At 39.8% G+C, this 19715-nt stretch overlaps 2 protein-coding genes across 3 annotated transcripts; both read left to right on the forward strand.

The window, feature by feature from the left end:
- Positions 1–1252: 1252 nt before the first annotated feature.
- On the forward strand, positions 1253–7253 carry sdad1 (SDA1 domain containing 1). Its single transcript, XM_073478516.1, has 22 exons — positions 1253–1453; positions 1568–1672; positions 1762–1860; positions 2180–2290; positions 2750–2821; positions 2928–3028; positions 3115–3172; positions 3269–3343; positions 3483–3584; positions 3677–3746; positions 3837–3940; positions 4110–4167; positions 4319–4377; positions 4472–4548; positions 4690–4787; positions 4906–4982; positions 5556–5685; positions 5812–5903; positions 5992–6182; positions 6350–6434; positions 6774–6935; positions 7051–7253. Exons 1-22 carry the CDS (start codon positions 1364–1366, stop codon positions 7093–7095), a joined length of 2061 nt encoding a protein of 686 aa, XP_073334617.1. The 5' UTR covers positions 1253–1363; the 3' UTR covers positions 7096–7253.
- A 1115-nt stretch (positions 7254–8368) lies between these two features.
- Positions 8369–18826, forward strand: klhl8 (kelch-like family member 8). 2 transcript variants are annotated; one of them, XM_073478610.1, is made up of 12 exons: positions 8369–8427; positions 11290–11509; positions 11832–11893; positions 12121–12286; positions 12377–12697; positions 12884–13070; positions 14005–14148; positions 14607–14718; positions 15371–15539; positions 15628–15787; positions 16284–16485; positions 16756–18826. In XM_073478610.1, the coding sequence occupies exons 2-12, from the start codon at positions 11312–11314 to the stop codon at positions 16877–16879; spliced, it is 1845 nt and encodes a 614-aa protein (XP_073334711.1). In that variant the 5' UTR covers positions 8369–8427; positions 11290–11311; the 3' UTR covers positions 16880–18826. The 2 variants fall into 2 exon arrangements, with proteins under 2 accessions (XP_073334711.1, XP_073334712.1); XM_073478611.1 differs by having other exon boundaries at positions 12377–12526.
- Positions 18827–19715: the final 889 nt, after the last annotated feature.

Raw genomic sequence — 19715 nt, forward strand, 5'->3', positions numbered from 1 at the left:
CATTGGAGAATTCATATTTATATACTTTTTCTTGCCATTTACAGATGTTCATGTTACTGTATCTGTTCTCTATGAATGAATGCACACTCCTGAGCTATCTAATGGAACCGTGTAATTTTCCAGAAATACAGAAGCAGGAAGCTGTAGGTGTTGCTGACAGTGTTGTGTTGTCTTGCACCAGTTTCACCACTATGTGGTGCCAAAATTATCCCATCACTGTAAAATAATTCTGGAAACATGGCCATGTCTCCAGAAGTCTTTTAATGACATCACACTCACTTGGCTGTTCAGTTGCCCATTTAAACAAAATAAAGCTTATATTGCTGAATGTGTTGACAGATATTTTTCTTTGCTATTTGAGATACAGCAATGCAAATCGTGCAGAACTCACCATTAAGCGATAAAAAAGATCAAGCGAATCATAATGATCTCTTTCGAAAGCTCCTTCCCAGTTAAAATATCTTTTTAATCATGCTTTTTTATTGTTTCCTCACAAAAATGTACACAGCAACCAAAACCCCTAGCAAATAGAGTAATATATAGATGCAATAGGTAAAAAGTATTCACAAACAAAGTAGAAAGGGAAATCAGTGAAAATGTCTCAGGGTATTTTGTAAGAAGCTGAGTATGAATTTACACATGGTGTGCCTAATTTCGATTGTTGTGGACAACCTAGATAGCATGCTAATGCTAGCCTGCTGGTCGCTGTAAAACAAACCGTGGGTTAAATGTAACGTAGACCACTGAGGTAAGTAAAAAAAAAAAAGTTTATTATAATCTAAGTCTACAATTTATTTTTACCTTTTCTCAGTGCAACCATCAGTTTTAAGGGGACAAAATGAGAAATGTGATCAATGTGTCCAAGTATTGTGCCTTTTGAGAACGGTTGCATATTTGTTAGCATATAAAATGTTATGTCTTCCAAAAGTCTGTTATATTCAAAATGAAATCTCACAAATATAGGCTAACATTTGTCCTATTTATTAACATAGTAGTATAAAGTGCACCTTTAATAAAGGCAAAAAATTGCAAGAAACATTTGTTTTGTTGTCCCATTTTCAAAATATAACGACACAGACAAGAAATGTGCCTTTCTTTTTCAGAATACAACATTTTACAGATAAAACAAAAATAAAAAATAAAAAAATGAACACACTTCCGGTACAGGAGGCAGCGCCGTGCAGCGTTAACGTTGGTTTGTAGCCTACAAGTAAAACCGCAGAAGAAGAAGAAGAACACCGGACGTGACGTGTGGACTGTGCGCTGTTAGTTAAATGGCAGCCTGCACATTTGCCACGCTTGCCTTGTAAAATCGACTTTTTCGTTATTTTTTCCCAACATACTCGCATAAACATCCTCAACCATGTCCGGGCGACACAACAACAAGCTGCCGAACAACTTGCCACAACTGCAGAATCTTATTAAAAGAGATCCGCAGTCGTACGTAGAGGAGGTAAGTGCTGTTAGCCAACAATGCTAAAGTTTTTAGCTAGTTGATGTAGCCTATGAGGACTGTCAGTATACCGCAGCGGTGGATGATAAGTGGTTGTTATTGTGTCTTTGACAGTTTCAGCAGCAGTACCGACACTATCAGTCCAATGTACAGATCTTCAAACTGCAGCCTGACAAGCCGAACAAGGAGCTGGCAGATCTTGTCATGTTTCTCGCTCAGGTACTGTACCAGATGTTTACCTGTTAGCAATGTGTAGTACCTTCCTACTTTGTGTATGTTGTGTAGTTACAGTTCAAGTTGTTCTTCAGGTTGGTCACTGCTACCTGCAGCACCTGTCCACCTTTCCACAAGAGCTGTCTGAGTTACTAATGAACCACCACACAGTCCTGGAGTCAGACCTAAGAATGGTGAGAACATCTGTCAGCACAACAGCTTGTTTTTTTAATCTTTATTAAATGTGAAGTTTACGTCTTCCTCCTCCTTTACCAACATGTAAACTGTGTTGTTTTATGAGAATTTCTCTTGTAAAGGTTTTCTGTTGTCTCTCTTCTCAGTTTGGCCTTAACTTTGGAAGCTTTTATTGAGTTGTCTTCTTTTGATTTTGCATCTTGAAAACATAAAATAGCAATCAATTAATCTATTAATTACTTGTAATAGCTGGTTTTTTATGCAATTGACATGTCTCTTCAGTTTGACATTATGTTGCGTGTCCCCTGTCTGCATCAGACCTTCTGCAAAGCGCTGATTCTTCTGAGGAATAAGGATCTGATCGACCCCTCTGGCCTCCTGGAGCTCTTCTTTGAGCTGCTGCGATGTCACGACAAACTTCTCAGAAAGGTTAGAGCGCTCAGCCGTCAAATATCTTACAGCAGCATGCAGTCAGTGGATAGTATTTCATTTTTGCCAAGAAATTATAGTAGTGTTATAGTATTTTTAGTGTTTTATTACATACTTAAGTAGTTTCTATCTGAGGAGAAAGGAATCCATTGGTAGCAGTTTGGAGTAGAAGGTGAATGTGTGCAATTAGTCTGTACCGAGGTAATTGCTTGTGAGCACTTTAAATAAATTCAACTTCTGTTTTATTTATGGCATTTTTACTGTGTTGTACTGCAAAAAGAGGACATCTTTTCCCCCGACTTCTTGACTGTGCAGGACTAAAATATTGCATGACAGAAGCAAAAATCACCCAGAAACTGCTTGGGTTTCACAGGGTTAAATGTTTGCATTTCTTCCATGTTGTGCTCTTCGGTTGTTTCCTCTTTCAGATATAAACATTTTGCCTTTCTCTCTCCACAGACTCTGTACACACACATAGTAGCAGATATCAAAAACGTCAATGCTAAGCACAAAAACAACAAGATTAACACAGTAAGTGCACAAACTCAATTGTGTTACGTACTTAATTTTCTATTGTGTGACACAGCAGCTTGACACAGTCACCGCTCACTCTCTGTTATCCTGCTGTGTGTTTCAGACGTTACAGAACTTCATGTACACCATGCTGAGAGACAGTAATCCCATCGCTGCAAAGATCTCTTTAGACATCATGGGGGAGCTTTACAAAAGGAACATATGGTGGGTTTTATTAGTACACTGGACATTATTTTGAATAAGACCGTGTAGACTTACCTGTTTTTCACCTGATTGAATTTGTGTCACAGGAATGATGCCAAAACAGTTAATGTCATCACAACGGCATGCTTCTCTAAAGTGACAAAGGTAAGTTTTTTCACACTGAAAACAACAATGCTTTACTTATTTGTTTATTATTAAAGTATCAGCTTTAACTTCTCCTTTGCCTCTTTTCCTGTTTAGATCCTTGTTGCGGGTCTTAAATTCTTTCTGGGCAAAGACGAGGATGAGAAGAATGAGAGTGATTCAGAGTCAGAGGCAAGTACCAAAAATATAAAATAGCTAGATAAAGAACTTTTCTCAGTGTGGTTATTTCTGTATAATCCATATTTAAGATACACAAATATGTTTTAAATTTGTCGTGCCGTTCTTGTTAAGAATCAGTCTTATCTTTCAGGCGGAGGGACCATCAGTCCGTGACCTGAAGGTGAGATTCAACACTGGCAAGAAAACCACCAAAAACAAGAAGAAGATGGAAAAAGCGATGAAAGTCCTCAAGGTACCGCTGCTCTTACTACTGCAGAGTCATGACTCATACCGTCACATTTGTGTTCAAATTGACTGAGTTTATTGTTTTGACGCTTTGGGCAGAAACACAAGAAGAAGAGGAAAGTAGAAGTGTTCAATTTCTCTGCTATTCACCTGATTCACGATCCGCAAGGTAGGCTCACCCGTCACCTCCACAGCAACCGCAGCACAAAGAATTTGTTTTTGCAGAACTCTGAACCATCAAACGTCTGTTTTTATTAAGATTTCTCAGAGAAACTCTTGAAGCAGTTGGAAAACTCTAAAGAGCGCTTCGAGGTGAAGATCATGATGATGGAGCTCATTTCCAGGCTAGTTGGAATCCATGAGGTAAGATGAATGAAGACTTTTTAGCCTGATGGACGGTGACTGAAACTGGCCATCACAAATATCTGAGACTTTGTACAGATCAGTGATTAATGATGGCTGATGTGCAGGATACACATTATTCAAAGGTATTACTGATGTGGTGTGCATAATATTTTCTGTTCTTTTCCAGCTCTTCCTCTTCAATTTTTATCCCTTCGTCCAGAGATTCCTACAGCCCCATCAAAGAGGTAAAAATAAAGAGGAACATAATAAATATTTGTTAAAAAAATAAATCAGTCAATGACGATCTTTCTCTTCAGTTTAAATTATCTTCCCCAAAAGTTCCCCTTTAAAGTTTGATCTTGATGACGCATTTTAAACAAACTGTCGTCTTTTCAGAGGTGACAAAGATTCTCCTGTGTGCCGCCCAGTCGTCCCATCAACTCGTCCCACCAGAGGTATGTTAAGATCTACTGGATTCATTCGGTACGCCGACACGTGTGGACTTAACGTAATGGATTCCAGCGTAACTGTTGTTATGCGTTTCCACAGGTCATCGAACCTGTAATCATGACCATCGCCAACAACTTTGTGACAGACAGAAACTCCGGGGAGGTCATGACTGTGGGGTGAGCAGCGGCCCTGTCTACTTCCTGGTTTAGCTGAAAAAATGTTCAAACCAAAAAAATGAAATAAATAAATAAAATCAATACATTTCTTTTGTAACTAACATGCAAAGTATTAAATTTGACTCTTTTTTTGTACTCAAGCATCAACGCCATCAAAGAAGTGGCGGCCCGCTGTCCACTCTCCATCAATGAAGACCTGCTGCAGGACCTGGCGCAGTACAAGACCCATAAAGACAAGAGTGAGTGACTGCCCGTCTTTTTGTCTTTTCACAATTCTTCTGAATGCGCTGAATAAAGAGATTGTTGCATATGTGTGCATTCACAAAACAACATGTGTTTGTCCGTATTTGCCCTCAGATGTGATGATGTCGGCCAGAGGACTGATCCAGCTGTTCAGGAGTCTTAATCCACACATGTTGCACAAGAGGGACAGGGTGAGCCAGCTGTGAACACTGAAATGATGTCTTTACTTACAACACCAGTCAGTATTGTTTGCATAGAGCAAAAACACAATTTCTTTATATATGATGACTCATTTGGGTCATTCCAGGCCAACTCATGAAGAATTCAGAACCTTTCCCAGTTTGTGTCGTCGATTTTCTCGAGAAAATTCATGCAAAAACTTATTTTAATTATGATTTTTTAAAGTTTGGCCCTCAGAGCTAAATGTCATAATTTCATTATCATTTAACGATTCTTTCTTTGTGTATTCTAAACCTCAACAACTGCTTATTTTTCCACCCTATTGGGATGAAATTTGTACTGAACGTCCAAGAAACAGTAAAGATGATTTGCATCAAAATACAGCCATTGAATGGAGCAATGTCCTTTTAAAAAGAGTGACAATCCCTCAACGTGTTGTTTTTTTGGACATTTTCCCGTGTGGTTCAGTTTGATCTAGAAAGAGGTACTAAAAATGATGTTGCATTTACAGAAGAGAGTGGTGGCGATAGATCCTAATGGGAAAAATAAAAAAATAACTGTAAACTCTTCCTCTTGTTGTCCAGGGGAGGCCTACAGAGGCTTCAGTCGAGGCAAAGATCAAAGAATACGGAGAGCTTGAGGCCAAAGACTACATCCCCGGAGCTGAAGTCCTGGAGGAAGAGGGGGAGAAAAAAGAGGGAGAGGAGGACGAAGGTGAGCATATCGTATCATTGAGTCCATAGGATTGGATTACAGTGTCTGAATTCGTAAAACAAAATCCAGTTTCAAACTACGCTCTGCGATCAATATGAGCCTAATATTTTTCATCCTGCACAACAGATGGCTGGGAGAGTGCCAGCATCAGTGACGATGATGAAGACGGGGAGTGGGTGGACGTTCACCACTCGTCTGATGAAGACACAACAGAAGTGGTGAGAATGAAACCGCCACATCTCAATCAAACCGCTGACGGTTAATCATGCATTGTTCTAATGTCGGGGCTCTCTGTGTTTGTGTAAGGCCGAGAAGCTTCAGAGTATTCCCGTCGAGGAGAGAAAAGCCAAGGCGGCGGCTGTCAGCGGCAGCAGGCTCCTCACTCAAGACGACTTCAAGAAGATCCGTCTGGTGCAGCTGGCCAAGGAGGTCAACGGTGCGCCGGGCAAGGGCCAGAAGAGGAAGACTGTGGACAGTGACGATGAGGCAGACAACAGGTTAGAAAGCTACTGACGTCTTGCATTACATCATTGACAAAGAGGAGTTTGTCTTCAGAATATATATACTTCTTAACTCTCAGGTCTCAGATTCCTTTGAGTATAAAGTTGATAAAGAAAGATGATCAAACTAAGATTTCTGTATATTTGTTTCTCAAATCTTTCAGAGGGGAGCTGCTGACCTTGAGGAATATTGAGAAACTACATAAGAAACCTAAAGCAGACAAGGAAACGCGCCTGGCAACAGCAATGGTAAAACCTCATACTAACTGGAGGGTGATTTGAACTCATCACTGGTCCAGTGAAATCACGGTTGCTCAAAGAAGTGTTTTACTGCTGGAAAGACGTCTCCTGCATGAAAATGGGCTGTCGATGCAGTAGAAAAACGAAATAATTATGAGATTGGTGCTACAGGACAAGATAAAACAAAAAAAGGAGTTGTGGGGTAGTAAACCTACCACAACCGCACCGGACCGATGAACACTCCCCTGACCGAACTTTTGGGGGGGCATTTTTAATTAGCAAAGTTAGTTTATCTAAATTTTCTGTCACCTAATCATATCAGCTCTAATGATGCATTTGATTTTCCAGGCGGGACGGACGGACCGGAAAGATTTTGTCAAGAAGCACACCAAACTGAACCCACACGCCAGCACGAGCAACAGGGAGAAGAGGAAGACGAAGAACTTCATGATGATGAGACACAGTCAGAACGTCAGAACGAAAGGCAAACGCTCCTTCAGAGAGAAACAGGTAGGTCGCACCCGTCAGAATGAGCTACTGTATATGACCATGGATTTATGAGATATAAAGACAGGACAGTCTTGCGTTTCAGCTGAACTGTAAATATTCTGTTTTTCTTTTGCAGATTGCTCTACGGGACGCTCTCCTGAAAAACAAGAGGCGCAAGTAGGACGCATGGACATAACGTAATATTGCCTCACAATGTCTGATAATATTGTACATCCTTCAAGCAGTCTGTAAAACAGTTTATTATTGTATTATTTTCAGCAAATGAAGTGCATGCATTTACACTGTTGTGAAATAAACAATCTTTGATAATTGTGTCAATGGGTCTTGTTATGTTTTGGTTTGTTTATGGTGCAACTCTTGGTCCCTCCCATAGAAACTGATGAATGGCCTCCCATTGGTCACAGTTTTGTATCTCTTTAATTTGAAGTCTTATGATGTGGGTATTATTTTGACAGCTTTAGATTCCCTATCTGAAGTTTAATAGACATGTTATCGCTATATATCTGAGGGACACACTTCTCATACAGGAAACAGCTCTGGTTATTCAGAAAAAGTTGAACATAAAGATGTTTTGTTTGAGGCAACTTTGCCTTTAAACTCCAGAAATTATGTTGTTTTTTGCCAAATCTGGAAAAAAAAAAAAAAAAAGAATACACTTTTTAAGGTTTAAATCACTGTGGTAAAACTTCTGTGGAGACAGTTTTGTTTTTGCAGACTTCTCTGTTTTATGTCAGTGGGCCTGGATCTCATAAACAGTACTTTATGGCTATATTGGTTTCCTATATATTTCTAAATATATATTTTTGGACTGAATATACAGTGAATTTTAAAATCTATCCTCATCAATAACCTGTTTTCAATATTCCTGCCTGGCGTTGCTGAACCATGCTGACACTGCACTGATATACAGTAAATAAAACTCGATCAAGATAGGAGGTTTTGTTAATGTATAATTTTAGAAGCGATTTAATTGGCTCATATAGTTGTATAAGAATTGTAAACGCAGTGTAACATTTCCTTACTTTGCACATTGCTGTAGTGCCTTATTTTGAACATGGTGTCATTTATTCATTTTCCTTCTTTGCCACCTAAGCAATGTGAGACTCTATGCATCTGTCTGCCATAACTGCATTTTTTTTTTTTGTATTATAGAACAAAACTTTTTCCAATCCTCTACCAAAAGTCAATGTTGGTAGAGATCTTAAGAGACAGGTGTCTGTTAATCATTTATTTTTCTTTACAATCAAGGAAGCAATAACAGCAAGTAAGCTACTCTTCTTAACAATACTGCATGTAAATAAACTGGAAAGTGTGTTAAACTAAATTAAACTAAATTTGGAGCTTCTGACAAACATTACATTGAATCCAGCAGTTGTTCAGGTAATGCTGTAAAACTACAATACCCATGAAGCACCTGGAACCACAACAAACGTGCTAATGCCAAACATTCCGCTCAACGAAGCCGGCATTTTAATTCTTGCTGCGACATGAGGTACACAAATTAAATATTTATGACTTAACCCAACGATTACCTGCTGGTTTATACTAATGTGTGCCGTTCCGCGGTTAGTATTTTCGCTAATTTCTCGGGTAAATCATTTCCGTCGCCTGCCAGCTAGCTAACATTAGCTTTCGCACGGATGCTAGTCTGCCTGCTAGTTGCTGTTAGCAAACAAGCTAACCCTTAACGTCTGTCTCCTTAATGTTATTCTAGTAATGCTGAATAGTTTAAGTGTTGTTGTGTGTTGTGTGGTTCAAAAAGAGAAACCAATACGTGTTTTATCGTTAGAAATGCGACGTTCACATGCGGCAATATCAACTACCATACCTATACCCCCCTTCACAAACTGTGGACGTGTGGTTGATGTTACAGGTTTTATTTATTTCTCACTTGTTATGCCTGATATTTGTACAAACTTAGCTGGGATGAGTATGAGTATGAAAACTGTGGGTACGTCAAATATTATTGTAAGTGACCTCTGAAGCCGATAGCCACCGTTTACATTAAACAGCTAGGTGTCATGTTTGCAGTGCAGCTGCCTGGTGTTTTGAATATTTGCATCAATCACATCTTCTCTGGGTATTGTATTGTACTGTTAAAGCTTTTTTGTTACATATACACTACTCAAAATTAGTTAGAGATATTGGGATATGAAACTATTCACAAAACTCAATAATAATTCAGATGTGTCACAGACTAAACAATAAAGTGAAACACTAAAATATGCCTAACTAATTTAAAGTAGTGTGTATGGGTCACCTTGATGTATATTCTGGGCATGTCTGAGATAAAGTAGCCTGCAGACTTTTATACCTGAGTAAATTACATGTTTGATAGGAGGATAAAGTTAAGGTAAAACCGATGCTTGATTTTTGGGGCCGACATCGATATTAGTGATCCAAACATATCATAGTTGTATATGAAATGATAAGGAGAAGTAACGAAAGGTTAAATTGCACATCGTATCAGAAATATTGTCCCTGATATTGTAAAAGTAGGATTGTTAATGCACATTAAAGATACACTTCCTTCAGACAGCAAGCAGTATCTGCTACACACGTATAGACGAGTGCAAAACAAATTTGTTTGCTACATATGTGATTGAAGGTTTAGGAAATGGTAAAGTTGCACTTGTGTCATATAATCAGAAGAAACACAATTCACAAAAGGGGGTGAAGTTATGTAAAATACAAACGGTATACTTGACATTCATCACTTCATCACAAGCTGCCTCACTCTCAATCTCTCCAAATGTGGTAAGGGAAATATAATCATTGTAATGCAGTCTGCAGGAAGCCGGCTCATTAGTTGGGTAATTACTGTAGTGTCACTGATCAAAGGACAAACCGCAGAAGCACAGCATTTGGCTGCTACTTGTGCAAATCCTGTTACAAGAGTGGATGAAGTATCTGATATGACAGCAGTATCTTCTCATAAGTGCACACCTGTCTTTTGTTACCTCTGTGCCTAATGTGATGTGCTGTTTGGTGGACAGATGCATAGAAAAAAAGGGTATGGATTTAAAACAGAGGGTGCTGTCGGCACATTGTTTTTTTTAGTTTGCGCTCTGTGGAGTTGAGTGTTCGTGCAGTACATCTCTGTTGTTAAATTATTGACTGCATCACTCTTCCTAAATAATACAACATGAGGATGTTATCATCTTAAGGCCGTGAAAGTGTTCCAGCCGACCCTGAACCCGTCTTTGACTGAAGCAGATCTTACAAAGCGCCTACATGTGTTGAGATGAAGCCCGTCCACGGACCTACAAAGTAGAACAGAAGTGGGGAGAGCCTTTGATCACCAGTGCATATGATGGCACTTGATGTTTCTGCTCTTATAGCTGAGAGGACTGGTGATGAGGGGGCGATACACTGAGTCTATTCAGTGTCAGAGACCGAGCTTAAAAGAGAGACAGTGCATCATCTGTAATGTGTGGGTGGAGTTTTGCCCTCTGGCTGTCTGCTCGCAGTTTCTCTGTGACAAATCATCAACTGTGGAGATTTTTCATCAGATTCAGCAATAGGTAGGAATTTTAATGGGTTTGATTGCTTTGTATTTCTCTTCGTGGTGTGCCATGTTAGCGTACAAGAATCTGCTTGTCCTGTCTTTTTTCCCACATTTGGCTCCAGTCTTTGCTGAATGAGTAAAGGGGAAGTGACACTGACAGGGAGAGTACTACTGACCAGACTTGCTCAGCTGGCAGGCAGTGTCCCCCACCACTAATTTCCCTTTTGTTCCCTCCATTGAAGCCTGCTGCAGAATGTTGTTTGCACTGAGTTGCGGTTCCCGTTTCAGATTTCGAGTTATTCTTAAATGATGCAGTCAATGGCCGTGAACATTTGGCCTCCTTACTATCACTCGAGATGAGCCGTTATTCTGTTGTTTGCTACTGTTTACAACCTCTCCATATTCACTGAGTAAAACAGGGCTAAAAGTCATGATTATTTTTTTTAATACATCTGCCTGGAGGTTATGTTTATACGCCTCCAAGTTTGTTGGTTTATTTGTCAGCAGGATTACACAAAAAACTACTGAACAGATTTCCACAGAACTTGAATGGAGGATGGAAAATAGACCCCATTATCTTTTGGTACATCAGTTCACAGGTCTTCTCATGAACAAGTTAAATTTGACAATTTGTCAGCAAGTGAAATAGTAAATGATGTATTGTTTTGAACACAACACCCAGTTGAATGAAACCTTTTTACAATACGATTAAGAATACTTTGGTGTTTTTTCAAAATGAAGATAATGCTGTGATAATTCCCTTAATAGTATTGTTGTACCTATTCTTTCCTGTCTTGACAAGCTCAAAAACAATTCTCTAAGAAATGATTTCTCTCTTTCTTATAGGTGTTGTTTCCTGTAGCCAGCTATGGCACCCGGGGATGTGGTGCCAGACCATGCGAAGCAGCTGAAGTCCAAGGAGAAGCGACCTGGAAACAGGACCTCGAAAGCAGACTGTGAGCCTGACGGGTCCTTTGTCTTTGAGGCTCATGAGGCTTGGAAGGACTTCCATAACTCCCTCAGGCATTTCTATGAAGTAGGAGAGCTCTGTGACGTCACACTGAAGGTAGGTCACTCTGTCCAGACACGAGTAAAGAGAGAGACTTGTTTGTCTGATATTTATGTCTCAGCTGATCTTTGTTCATGTTAAAGGTTTTGATTTAATGAAGAATATTTATAGATGATTTTTTTAAAAAGATAGAAATTTTGAGCTGAGAGTGGTTGTTTGATTTATTTTTATTCTCTAACAAAGTGCCAAATTCCCTGTACTCTGTCTGACCAGTCATACTGTGGAAATGAATAAGCAGTGAGCTTAGCGATGCTGTATACTGTATGCTGTGCTTTGTTTCCTGTTTTTTAATCGTCTATTTTGTTGTCTCTTTTTGTAGGTTGGCAGTAGGTTGATACCATGTCACAAGCTAGTGCTGGCTTGTGTGATACCGTACTTCAGGTATGTTCTTTTTTTAATGTTTTTCTCTACTATAATAGCAATTTTCAGTACATATAAGATGATTTCTTCTTACTAGTGGACACTTCTCCATATTGATTTAGAACCTGCTGGACTGTTCTTAAAGCCAAATATTACAAGTCATTGGATTTTTATGTATTTGCAGAACACAAAGCTTTGTGAAAGATATTTCACCTTGTTCTTGTCTAAGTTTCTGTTTCTTCCCTCAGGGCCATGTTCCTGTCAGAGATGTCTGAGGCTAAGCAGGAACTGATCGAGATCAAGGACTTTGATGGTGATGCCATTCAGGACCTGGTGCATTTTGCCTACTCCTCCAAGCTCACATTAACTGTTGACAATGTCCAGCCGCTGCTTTATGCTGCCTGCATCCTCCAGGTAAAGAAACACAAATACAAATACTCAAAAAGCTGTGCAGGCATTTTGTTCCCTGTGTGAAATGTCTTTATTTCTGCCTGAATCTGTCAGGTGGAGTTGGTGGCGAGAGCCTGCTGTGAGTACATGAAGGCCCACTTTCATCCCACCAACTGTCTGGCAGTTCGTACCTTCGCCGAGAGCCACAACCGCGTGGACCTGATGGACATGGCCGACCGCTATGCCTGCGAACACTTCACTGAGGTAGTGGAATGTGAGGACTTTACATGCGTGTCTCCGCAGCACTTGCGCACTTTATTGTCCTCGAGTGAGCTCAACATCCACTCAGAGACACAGGTGTACAATGCAGCAGTGAAATGGCTGAAAGCCAACCCACAGCACCACGAGGCCTGGCTGGACCAGATCATGTCTCAGGTTAGAGAGCTTTAATCAGAAGGGTTTGTTTGAGCTTATGTAAATGAAAGTTATGACCCACTTTATCGTTTGTCTGAAGGTTTAGCTACATACCTGTCTATAAAATTAAGTGTTACATGTATGTTTATAGCTTTATGTAATCACTTTTACAACCACAATACAAAGTGTAAGCTGGTGTCTCTTCAGGTGCGCCTCCCTCTTCTCCCTGTCGAGTTCCTGACTGGAACAGTGGCCAAGGAGGAAATGATCAAAGGTAACCTGAGTTGTCGCGACCTGATGGACGAAGCCAGGAACTACCACCTGCACCTCAGCAACAAGGTGGTGCTGGACTTTGAGTATTCAATCCGCACAATACCCCGGAAACATACTGCAGGTAGAATTTATTTTTAATGATGACCTTTATTTATAAAGCTCCTTTCTTACACAGAATGCAGCTAAAAGTGCTGCAACAAAAGCTCCAGAAACACAGGTTCAAAATTATTCACACATACAAGGAGGGAAAAGAGAAAATGGCATTAACACAGTCTCTTGTCAAAGATAAAAGCAGACAACAGCTAATTATAGGCTCTACAAAAAAGAAAAGTTTTAAGATGTCGTTTATAACTATCCACTGAGTCAGCAAGTCTAATATTTAAAGGAAGAGAGTTCTGTATTTTGGGGCCTTAAAGGCTAAAAGCAGCTTCCCCAAAGGTTTCTGTGGTGACCTCGGGAGTAGTTTAAAGGGCAGCTGTTGAGGATCTTGGTGTTCGTGGAGGGAGTTTGTGATATGAAAGGGGTGAGACCATTTAGTGCCTTTTGAAACTAAGAGAAAACTTTCAAATCAATTCTGAAAGAAAGAGGGAACTGCTGTAGGTTACGTAAAACAGGAGTTCTGTAATCTTTCATTTTAGTTTTTGTAAAAACCCTGGCAGCAGCATTCTGAATGGTGTGTTTTCAGTAGGTGGAGGTCTCGCCGTCACTATATTATGCAAACGATGAAAGGCAGTTTTGGTCAACACCAAGGTTTTGTACTTGTGGCCAAATGACCCAGTTTAGCAAGAACAGAACCCCTCAGTCAGAATCTCAGTCTTATCTTCATACAGCTTCAGGAAGTTCTTGCTCATCCAACAATGGTGGCGTTTGACTTTGAACATGTAACATGGATTTAATGGCATTTGAAGGAAGATTCAGCACTTTTTCTTATCATCCTAAAACAAAACAGTCATGATACAAAAATGCAAATGTTATAACCAACTAGCTGTTTATTGTTCTGAGGTTCTCTGCTCATAAAGTATGATGCATGATTTCCTTTCCTTCCATTTCTTCAGGTGTTTTGTTCTGTGTGGGTGGCCGGGGGGGTTCTGGTGACCCATTTCGCAGCATCGAGTGCTACTCCATCACTAAGAACAGCTGGTTCTTTGGCCCTGAAATGAACAGCAGACGGCGACACGTGGGCGTAATATCTGTAGGAGGTAAGAGGGGTTATTTATAATAACAAAGCGGAAAGTAAGAGACGGGGTATGCAAAGATGAACACTTCGGAAAGTTTAGAAATTGAAGAGTGCAGGGAAACATTATGACATTTATTATGCACCCAGGTGCTAGTTTATTTGGTACACTGTCTACACTGTCTTCAGTCTTTGTAGAGAACTGTTTAATTAACTTTCATGATCATTTTGGAGGCTGCAACTGGTGGTGCAGTTCAGCTGCATTGCATTATACAGATGCATGTTTCTGTTAATTACATAAACTTTTTCTGCAACTGCCCTAATATTTAGTTTTGATGAGATCATTTATAAAATGTAGAAAATGAAGTATTTGAATTACAGATTCACTTCAACTTGCAACACACCAACTGAAAACATACTGTAATCACTGGTCAGGCCACATGATCATAAACACTCAACTTCATATCTGCTTGGTTTCCTCAGGTAAGGTTTATGCTGTTGGGGGCCATGATGGTAACGAACATTTAGGCAACATGGAGATGTTTGACCCCCTCACCAACAAGTGGATGATGAAGGCCTCCATGAACACAAAGAGGTACACGGACACTACAACAACATACAACGTACTGGTTTTGTATTGCTGCAAATCACACCAAGCCCTATGCTAGCTCGAGCTCTTTAATGACACCACAAAGTTAATGATAGCATAACTCAACGATGAGTGCAGGGAATCTAAAGTAACAATCAATATTTTTTTGTTTTTTGGAGAATGCTGGGTGCTCAGTCCATTGTCCCAATACAAGCCGATGAGCCAGTGGAGTGAGGAAGAGGGAGTGAACTCGTCTAAATCAGATCAGCTACATTGTTATTAAGTTTTTAACCCAGGCTTCCTAAGCCTCACACACAAAATGGTGATTTTAAAAAAAGGATGGATGTGAAAACACCAGTCTTCACAAACAAATGAATGGTCTGGTTGCCAAGAGATGCCGAGAGCTTCTCATGTGATCTCTCATTTTGAGCAGGATTGTCACAACAGGCTTTAACAATAAGCAGAAATTCAAACACTGGTTAAATTGAAATGTTGTTGCAATTTCTTGCCTTTAAAACTGGCTCATTTGACAGCTACCTCCACTGTTGCTGTTTAAAGAGTCAAAACACAACACAACACAGGACTGGCAGTGGAGCTCACCAGACTTTATGTAAATTGCAGAAATACTGCTTTTAACAAGGATGTATGTGTTTCTCAGGAGGGGTATAGCCCTGGCAGCTCTCGGCGGTCCTATCTATGCCATCGGGGGTCTGGATGACAACTCCTGCTTCAACGACGTGGAGCGCTACGATATCGAAAGTGACAGCTGGAGCGCTGTGGCTCCGATGAACACACCCAGAGGAGGAGTGGGATCTGTGGCACTGGGGGTGAGAAAGTAGAAAAAGCCGATCAATATGTGAGTGATATACAAGTTCTGCTCTGGATTTCAGTGCTTTAACACCCTCTCCTCTCCAGAGTTACGTGTATGCTGTGGGAGGCAACGATGGCGTGGCGTCACTGTCCAGTGTGGAGCGGTTTAACCCACACCTCAACAAGTGGACGGAGGTCAGCGAGATGGGCCAACGACGGGCTGGAAATGGAGTCAGCAAACTCAATGGCTGCCTCTACGTCGTGGGTAAGAGGAATAAATAAGCTGTGATAACGGATATTGTTGTTTGGAATAATAAACAGTAGCTCCGAGATGTATTTGCTTGTACTTCACTGACTGAAATTGACCTCAAATTTTATTGGTGTTTCCTCCTCTCTTGATACACCCAAGTCACATGCCTCCTACACACGCAACGTACACTTTATACACAAATGTGTGAATCAGGAAAGACAAAAGTTCATGTTTCATAAAGCTATCTGGTAACTGATTAACAGAGTGTAAGGATGAGATTTTTATTGTACCATCTGAATTTGACGAGTCATTTAAAGTTCATTTAACCTCCTGTTGTGGCGTTTTGCCAAGTGACTTAGTTACATGAATTCCTCTAATGTTGTGCCCGCTCCGTTAATAACAATACAATCCTATCAAAGACGTCGTTACACCTGAGGGTATCCTTTGCCACGAAAACATCAGTGATATGTTTCTTTTGATTTTTAACAATTGTCTTCTTTACTTTTTAAAGGTGGTTTTGATGACAATTCACCCCTGAGCTCTGTGGAGCGCTTCGACCCACGAATGCACCGCTGGGAGTACGTGTCTGAGCTCACCACTCCTCGCGGGGGAGTTGGGGTGGCCACTGTGATGGGACGAGTGTTCGCAGTCGGGGGTCACAATGGGAACATCTACCTAAACACAGTGGAGGCTTTTGAGCCTCGAATGAACAGGTGAGACAACAATTTGTTCATTCTTTCACATAAGAACAATTAAAAAATACAAAATATTACAATGTAATTTGGTAGCAGCTAAACCATAGCTGCTAAACATTAAGAAGGGACATTATGTAAAAAAGTGCAGATACATTTCTGAATCTACACACTAGATTAAATGACCTACTTTTGGACTGCGTTATTTGTTTTACATGCATGTTTCTAAATGTCTTGAATATTTTCGTCTGATTCTTTTTTTTTTGTAATTTCTCTCTGTCTTGCGTTCAGATGGGAGCTGGTGGGTTCAGTGTCTCACTGCCGTGCCGGAGCCGGAGTGGCCGTCTGTTCGTCTCACGTCAGCCAGATCAGGGACGTCGGCCAGGGGTCCAGCAACGTGGCCAACTGCATGTGAGCGCCAGCCCACTTATCACCAGGTGACCGACTGCCAGGTCACCATCAGATCTGATCACTGCACAAGCACACGACACAAAGCACATGGACGGTGACGGAGCGATTTCGCCCCTGCAACTTGAGTACTGTTGCCACTGTCTGAACATCAGCCTGGAACACTTTACTGATGTTCAGTTTGCACACAGTGATTGAGGAACATTAGGGAGGTTTTATTGACTTGAAGTGCACATCTGACAAATCTGAAGTCTTCTCTGACAAAATGACACGTTCAAGACTTGTTCTTGACTCCTGCTGGTGTTATTTGCAATCAGTGATGTAGTTATTTGTACTGTATTTTCTTCTGTTTGACTGCCTTGCCACAGTTTTGACTTTCTTTTTAACTTTTAAGGGAAAATGGTAGCTGAGCCTTGTATTTAATACTAGAGACTGAGAGGTGAGTTTGGGTTCCAGTGCACATTATGAACGGGGACTTTATAATGGGCCAGTATGAAAGCATTTCAAAAGGTCTCTTCTCTGGTTTACTCTTTAGCTCTGCAGTTGTTTTTATTATCCAGAGAGATGTGATCATACTGGATTCAACACTTTGTTTGCAGTGCAGCGTGTGCAGTTAAAACCAGGGTTTCCGTTCTGGTCTACGTCCTGGAAGATTTCAGTTTCCCAGATAAAATGGGAGAAATTCTGGACAAATATGTGTTTATCGAGGTCATGAAGACGACTGATGTTGTGCATCACCAGCACAAAACTTCTTTCTCTAGAAATTGTGTTTCGAGGGAATTTATTTTGTCGGACAGTGTAACTGGACAGATTTAAATATGCCAGATCTCAACAGATTAACAGAACGTTAATTCCAAATAACAGAAACCCTGGTCAAAACAAAAGATTCACTGAAATATAAAATCTGAAATATGATGTCAGTATGTCCAATACATTTCCAAGATTCCTGTGATTTCATGCCAGGTTAAGCTTCCGTTCAAGCAGTCCGTCTTTGTTTCCCTCTGCAGTAAGCTGGATCGTACCCCAGCAGCTCTACTTTTAGAGATTTGCCTGTAATGTGTTTGAACAATCATTTTAAGGCTGATTGAGACAAATCAGTCACTGGTCAGGAGGTGACGGGTCCAAGGAATTTAATCACTGCAAGTGCCAAACACACACAAAAAAAAATCTGGTTCAACCGCCTGCTGAATCCTGAGTCTCCACCTTTTACCTCGACTTCAGAATTGAGAAGACTTTATACCTGAGAGTCGAGGGCTGATCAGAGCAATACGATGCACCTCTCCACTTCTTCTTCTTCTTCTTCAGTTTCACATTATTGTACAGAAATCTGTTCAAACTGACAGACTTACAAATTCGAAATTTTTGCGTTCGACGATAGCTGGACTGTCAGTGCTTTCAGATGTGTATGAGATTGAGCTGAGGTTTGTCTCTGCAGATGGTTTCGTTATATTTTAATATATGGACATTTTGTATAATAAGATAGGTGTATCTTTGCTATTATTCTTTACTACACTATCTAATCCATTGCTGTGCACTATTTTCCTCGAATAGATGTGAAGTCTTGAGTATATTTTTGTCCTAAATGGAGAATTTCATGTTATTCATGTTTGAAGATGTTTATTTAACACTCATGCCTATTTCTGCCCTATCTAAGAAAACATGTTCAGTTTTTCAGAATAGGCTGACAGAGTTTAAACAGAAATGCTATATACAGTTTATACAAGAAATACACATTATTGCACAGTTTGTGTCCTGCCCTTTTTAATACTAGTGCATACTATCAACAATATATTACCAATATTGTTGCTGACTTTGTTAGCGAATCAGACAGATGCTGAGTCTTTTGTAAACTTTACTGTACTTTGTGTTCTTCCTCCTCTTGACTGCTTCCATGTTTTGCTCTTTATTTACATGGTATTGGTATAAATTACAATAAAGTTATGTGTAAAGTTCATTGGTGGGATTTCTCTTTCTTTTCTTTTTTTATTGCTTTATTGAATTTTATCTTCTAGTCAGGACTGGGCCGACAAAACCTTCAGCAATCAAAATTGTGGTAATGCCCCTTAAAAAATTAACTGTCAGGTCTGTTTTGAAAATGTACAATCTTTATTCACATCAGTTCATCAGAGTTTTATAGATTTATACGTTTCTGAACAGTTTGGACTCTAGGGCTGCAAGTAACAATTATTTTCATAACTGATTAATCTGATTAATTTCGAGAATAATCGTCAAGTCCATAAAATGTCGAAAAATTGTTTTTAAAAAAATGCTCATACTTTCCGAGTGCCCAAAGTACGGAAACATATTATTTCCTCTGTTTTCCTGTGATAAAGAGTTAAATTTTGTTTTCTTGAGATCACGAGTATCATGAATGAAAAAAGAAAAGCAACAAGTCCTTAAATTTAAGAAGCTGAAACCAGAGAATGTTTGACATTTTTGCTTTGCTCTTGTACAATATTACACTCCTCTCACTAATTACTGTCAGTCAATTTACCAAGTAAACATTAAAAAAAAACAAAAAAACATGAGGGACGAAACAAATTCTGGATTATTAAGATAACTAATTAATTAGTAGTTAGTAGGAAATTCATTTTCCTTGACTAATCGTTGCAGCTCTAATCCTTTTTTCACATTAAACATCAGACTCATCTTTGAGTTGTCCTGATTCTGACAAGTCTGCTGAGTAATATAACACGTAAATGAGATTTTGATCTAAAATGTAGTCTTTATTGTTTTGTAACATCCAGTTAAAGCAGGTTAAAATGTAACTTATTTAAGGGAAATGTTTGGCAGTATAAAGGTTATTGACAGTTGACATGTGGTTGTTATGAAGTCTCTTCTGG

Source organism: Pagrus major, chromosome 12 (genome assembly GCF_040436345.1).
Source record: "Pagrus major chromosome 12, Pma_NU_1.0".
Lineage (NCBI taxonomy): Eukaryota > Metazoa > Chordata > Actinopteri > Spariformes > Sparidae > Pagrus > Pagrus major.

Excerpts from the sequence above, each read along its gene's own strand:
- sdad1 (XM_073478516.1), top strand. The coding sequence starts at position 1,364 with ATGTCCGGGCGACACAACAACAAGCTGCCGAACAACTTGCCACAACTG. Across the intron at positions 3,585-3,676 it reads AAGCGATGAAAGTCCTCAAG|AAACACAAGAAGAAGAGGAA; the intron begins GTACCGCTGCTC and ends CGCTTTGGGCAG. Across the intron at positions 4,168-4,318 it reads CCTACAGCCCCATCAAAGAG|AGGTGACAAAGATTCTCCTG; the intron begins GTAAAAATAAAG and ends TCGTCTTTTCAG.
- klhl8 (XM_073478610.1), top strand. The coding sequence starts at position 11,312 with ATGGCACCCGGGGATGTGGTGCCAGACCATGCGAAGCAGCTGAAGTCC. Across the intron at positions 13,071-14,004 it reads ACCCCGGAAACATACTGCAG|GTGTTTTGTTCTGTGTGGGT; the intron begins GTAGAATTTATT and ends CCATTTCTTCAG. Across the intron at positions 14,149-14,606 it reads GGGCGTAATATCTGTAGGAG|GTAAGGTTTATGCTGTTGGG; the intron begins GTAAGAGGGGTT and ends TGGTTTCCTCAG.